The 6,000-nt window shown below is 36.2% G+C and overlaps 1 protein-coding gene across 9 annotated transcripts in view; it reads right to left on the minus strand.

Annotated features, from left to right (window-relative positions):
* LOC136826071 (cyclin-I-like) overlaps positions 1-6,000 on the minus strand; it is a 305,385-nt gene that overhangs the window by 12,545 nt on the left and 286,840 nt on the right. For all 9 annotated transcript variants that reach the window (XM_067082979.1, XM_067082985.1, XM_067082980.1 and 6 more), the window contains 3 exons: positions 5,274-5,483; positions 4,732-4,922; positions 4,039-4,216 (listed from right to left, as the gene is read on the minus strand). In XM_067082979.1, coding sequence (XP_066939080.1) covers positions 4,039-4,216; positions 4,732-4,922; positions 5,274-5,483 — 579 coding nt within the window. The remainder of the gene's footprint in view (positions 1-4,038; positions 4,217-4,731; positions 4,923-5,273; positions 5,484-6,000) is intronic.

A 6,000-nucleotide genomic window follows, 5' to 3' on the forward strand; every position in this document is an offset into this window, starting at 1 on the left:
AAGAAATTCTACCTAGCACTAAATATCTTCCAAGTGTATAATTAGTGAGTGCTGAAAATTGCCTCTTTGGTAAAAGTTATAAGAACCAACAGTTCCTTTTATAAATAAAAAAAAAAGGACAATGTCTGGGCAGTGATAATCAGTTGTCTTGCTAAAGTACTTTCAATATTAGGTGGCCTGAAATTATTGCCATGAAGTACAACTACACATAAATTGTTTGTAATGATTTCATCATGTATTAGGACAGTGCTACAGCCTAGTTTTTCAATTCCATTTTTTTTTAGTCTCCAATGTCTTACTTAACTGTATTTCTCCATCATGATCTGTGCACCAATAAGCAGACTAAATTAAACAACCTTAGCTCAGTTTACTGTATCTTGTGTTATTTGGTTACTGGTGTTAAGTATCATCACTGATTCCATCATTTCATGGTAGAATACATTGTGTTCTTTGTTTCCCAATTTTATGTTTGATATTTCAGTAACGCATCCGTTTTAATAGCAATGCATCCAAAATAAGATAATAAACTAAGCAATCTGCCTTCATTTTTTACCATTTTATTATGGAATTCAGTAGCATATTATGTGCCAGGGGATACACCTACATCAAATTTGTGAATGACTGAATAAATGATTGTATGAAACTTTGGACATATGGCCAAACACTGAAGTTGGGAGGTCATTTGCAGCCTTTAGGTAGAAAGTTTGGGATACATACTGACCTCTTCTCCCTCTTCTTTGCACCCTGAAAAAGAGGCTGAAATTTGATCCAACATTCATTTTCCACTTTTTCTCTCAGATGAAAGTATATATCATACTGCACTACCAAACAAACACCAAATATTTTTTATGGCAAAATCAGAATTTTCTATTTGTAATTGCTGTATATATGTATATATACATATATATTATCGTATCTAGAATATACTACTACCACTGTTGCATTACAATAGTTTTGCCTCCTAATGTGTGAGTGTAAGAGATAGAGGGGGGCTGGTGTCGAACTTCTACTGATGTTTTCTTTAAATATTTTTCATCTCACTTTTCAAATATACAGTAGTTCCTCCAATATTTATATACTGATTTAGATCACTTGAAAACTAAAATCTACAATAAAACGGCCATAAAATGACCCATAAGAAAACACATTTCACATTTAAAAAAAAATTATTCTTTGAAACATCTGCTAAATTTATTTTTTAATATGTAGCATCTAATTTAACTTAATTAATATTCACTTACATTTACTCTAGTTTTCTAAAATCTGAAATAATAAATTCCACTGCAAGAGGTAAGTTTTAAAATCTGTGTAATTTTTTCTCAAGACACTGTTGTGAAAAAATTTCTTAAAAGGTTAGGAAATTTACGAGTCTGGTTGTAATATACGCATACAATGTGTGAAAGTTTCAGTATTGTCAGTTGAAGCACGGTGGTGATTGATCCCACTAAGCTTTTCCATTCTTCCCTACTTCTCAGGACTACCTCTTTCAATACTGTACTCTCAGGCCTCCTAATGGGCAATGAATTTCATATGCTAATGGACGACTGATGTACAGTGATGTACCTTACAACATAGATATTAAGAGCTACCATTCAGGTTAAGAGAAGAAACCACAGTTTTGATGTAGCAACACTACCACGAAGTACTGCAACAAAACTTTCTCACTTCTCTGACTATTTTCAAACTAGAATTGGCTTAAAAGTATGTCTAGGGTTGACAATATGTGCATGTCGGTTTACAAATATTTTTCATAAATCTTTTGTGTTAACTATGATTTTTTTTTTGTATTTCACTTCATTGAGTACTGTTTTAATATTTTACTCTATAAAACAGTGCATACTTTATTGATCACTTGTCTTTGATAAAACTTGACTATGTTGGCCTACTAGTTTGGCTAATATGATGACATTTGTGAAGGAGTTTTTGAGTGCTAGAGGGCAGTAATTATTGCCGAACTTTAGTAGAAGTGGAATTTTTTTCCAGAAATGAACAAAATTAATTTTTTTCAATAAAAACCCACCAGTTGACATGACTCAATCCTATGCAGTCAAAAGACAAACCACGGAATGAGAAGGAAGAGTGCTCCCTAACAGCTGGCCCTACATCCCAGACATCCAGCATCCCAGTGGGGGGTAAAGCATGCCTCTGTGTTTTGTGAACTTGGCGCTAGAAATTTGGGGTTGGGAGGAGGTTCATTTTGTATGAACTGATTGTGTTTGCATTAGAAGAAAAATTAGCCTCCCTGTAATAGGAGGCAATGAATACTGTACATCAAAAACTCCCAAGTCAACTCAGGAATATAAACAACAATTATACATTACATATTAAAAACCAACTTGCGAACAACTCAAGATACGAATGGCCTTCTGGAATGTAACTCGTCCGTGAGTTGGGTAGTGACTGTACTGTATTTTAAAGGTAAGATGAGGTGGTTAACTGTTGGGTTAAGTGTATTATAACCTAACCAGTTTGTAATCAGGTGCCCTGCAGGTTCCAATGATGATGGATTAGTGATGATCGACCTGCACTAAAATGTCATTCTCAATTCAATTCTACATATTCTGGGCTCCATTTAACAAAGAACTCTTGTTTCCTTACTAGGGTCAGAAGACCAGCGCATGCAGAGAGATCACTCAATGAGATACCCTGCTGTTTTTCTCCTTCCTGCACCAGAACTTACAGGATGTCCTGATGCACCCCTGAAGCAGTCTGGAAATCTGTAATGATCTCTGAAAGAGTATCAATAATCACCTTGACCTGCATTTTAAGATAAGCCTTTCCCTAAAAATTCCTGCTTTGGTTATAACTTCCCTCCTTCTGTGCCATTCTATATCAGTACATCCAACAATCTGGACATCCACCACTTTTAACATTAGTGACTATTTCCTTTGTACTGCTTTATGAGAAAGGTTTTCCTAATTATTCTGTTGCTTTTCCACACCCAGTGAGCATTCTGTGCTCTCTCTCTGAAATGGTTTTGTGACTGGTTGTGACCTAAGAATGTTTCCAAACTAGTGGACTCTTACATTAACTTGGAAAAACATCAGTCTCTGTCATCACGGTCCACAAGGCAGCCCACTTACAGATCATTCTTCACCTGTAACCAGATTCAATATTTTTTTAAACAGAACTGAGATATCTGTGTAGCTCAGTTCCATTAACAGGTCCCATCCCAACTAACAAATCCTCTGACCTACAGAGAAGATACTCCTACAAGATCTCAGCATTTCTGTATACTAAATGTTTAATCAAACTACAATAACACAAACTTTACCTATAAAGATAGTAATGGGTTTCTCCTTTTGTTCAGGCTTCTCACACTTGGTAGCAGAGACATCCAGACCATGCTTTAAAGTCTTTTGTCATCCATTCCATTTCTGATTTCATGGAGGATGGTGGAAAGAAATGTTAATGTTTCCCATTAGGGATATGAGAAAATACAACACTGTCATTAAGTCCAAAAGACTCTATGGACAGTCCCTTCAATGTCCCTATTCCAAGTCCTCATTGCCCAGTCTCAGAATAATATGCCTCTTATAAACAAAGCTATCAAAATGATCTCAGTTCTGCTTAAAAGAGGACTTGGCTCTCATTGAAGTCAGAGTGCAAAAAGTTTAGGTTGTCCACTTTTACTCTGGGTTGACAGCATGGCTGACAAAAGCACATTACAATTCTTACCCAATGTAACATGCCAACAAAAGGACATTTCTTTCATTAATCACCAGTAATGCTATAATTTTGGCTTAATTTTTTATTAAAATCATATCCTATGTTTTGTCCATACAACCAATTACACTACATCCAGCTTCCTCCTCCCTCCACTCTAATGGGTGAGTATGCATTCACGAGAGAGAAAAGCTTATAACTGAGGAGTCGCTGACTGAACAGGGTTAATTAAACCTCACTTGAGGGCATTACAATTAACCATAAAGGCAAGTCAACTCATATTCTGTGTTCTTTTTAAGTAAGCACGTTCACATTCCACTTTCCATTATCTTGCTGGGTTACAAGAAATTCTCTTCTCTTCAAAAAAAATACCTGCACAAGTGCTTGAAGCCACAAGATTAATCCTGGTTCAGGTGTAGATGCATCCAGGTCCAGGGAGAGCACTGATAAGCTCATCAAAGATGGCCTGATACTTCCACTGTGTCCTGAACAAACCACTTCCCACAGGCGCTCAGTTAACTGGCTTAGCTGACGAGTTGGTGAACCACTCCTGCAATATGAACTGTATTTAGGACAAATATAAGAGAAATCAAAAAGAATTCAAAAACATGTTTTAGCATTTCGATTTAGTTCATTCATGATATTCTATTGAATCCCGATCTCTTGGACAATTATTCCAAATGGTTCCAGTTTAAATCTACATGCACTACCTCAACCGCCACTAAATAAAACCTCAATTTGTTTTTGTAAAAGTACATTAAATGCCTACTTTCATAATTTTTATATATTTCTTCACACAAACAAATGCTGCTTGCACTTTGCTTCAGTAACACTGTTAGTGGAAACTAATAACTTCCCAATTATTCCACGAGAATATATGGTCCAAAATAAACAGAAATTTTAACTTCTCTGAACATAAAAAAAATCTAATATACTGGTGGCATAAAGCACCCTCTGTACACATTCTTTTAAATAAAGCTAAAAGACCTATAAGCTTCTTGTGGAGGTAAAAAACATCAGCTAATTTTAGTGTTGGAAAGCAATGGCTGAAATAAGTGCATTTACCTGTTCCCTTGCTGGTGTTTGGGGCCAGTGACAATTGCTAGGGCATGCAGAACTTGAAGGAAATCTAAAGTGAAAGACGACTTTGGGTACCATGACATCTTATCCAGCAACACTCTCTCCATTCGTAGAAGCTCCCGGTGGGAACAACCCATCTTTCCACGCTCCACTACTTCCAAAGTAGATGGAACATTCTACAAACATAAAAAGGTACTGCACCTTCAACTTGAATACAAACCATTTTTATAGCATTTTGGAAAACATATCAACAATGACTATACCTTTCACAAAATGTAATCATATTCTTCTCTGCTCAGTCATGTTCTCAAAATGGGAAAGGAATTTGCTTTCACATTACTGTAACCCCTTGGCATGATTAAGACACTTTGGAATGTTCTTAGGCAAGATCTTTACTTTAGCCTCTCTGACAAAAATAAAAAAAAATAAAAAAAAAATCACCACTCCAGTCAATTGAAGCTTGAGTACTTTCCAAGAAAATGAATGAAAAAAAAAAAAAAAATACTGCTAGGTGTACATTTTCTTACCTCATCCTCTTCATGTAATTTAGCAGCTAAGAAAACAGCTGCTGCTGCTACTGCATGGAGATAGCGTGGAGTTATTCTTACACGGTGCAAGAGCAAGTCCAGGAAGGCAGCTGCGGTAAACCGAGTCTCAAATGTCCAGCCCAGTCTACTGCAAGCTTCCCCTTGCCACCTGACTGCAATCTCGCGCGCCATCATATCCACCTCTTCCACCTAGAAGAATGTAGAGAATCATCAGGTTCCTCACATAATTTGTTGGTCATAATCTCACACCCGCATGCATACCACTTTTCCTCTCCAAGTATATAACCCAGAGAAAAACTGACATCACGTCATTCTCCTCAATATGAACATTGGAAATCATCTCTTGTCAATATTCTCACTCTGAACAAAGGTATAGCTTCTTAACTCATACTGAAATAATTTTCATAGCTTAGGTTAACATCTCGACCATAAAACAAAGACAAATTACATAATGTCAGGCTCCTTTTTCTGAAGATGGAAACCACTTTGTCTATAAAGTTGCTTCCAATTCATAAAGGACTTCCCGTCCTTAATGATGGAAAACACTCTTACCATACCAGGGAATGATCAGATATACAGTTAAATCAAAAGCTTTGTACCATCAGTGAATGGTTTCTTATTTCCAGCATGGACTGCTACTAACTTCACCATAAGACTGCCTTCAAAATCTTAATGAAATATGAATTACCGTAACATAAACATAAAA

Source organism: Macrobrachium rosenbergii, chromosome 40 (assembly GCF_040412425.1).
Source record: "Macrobrachium rosenbergii isolate ZJJX-2024 chromosome 40, ASM4041242v1, whole genome shotgun sequence".
NCBI classification, from domain to species: Eukaryota; Metazoa; Arthropoda; class Malacostraca; order Decapoda; family Palaemonidae; genus Macrobrachium; species Macrobrachium rosenbergii.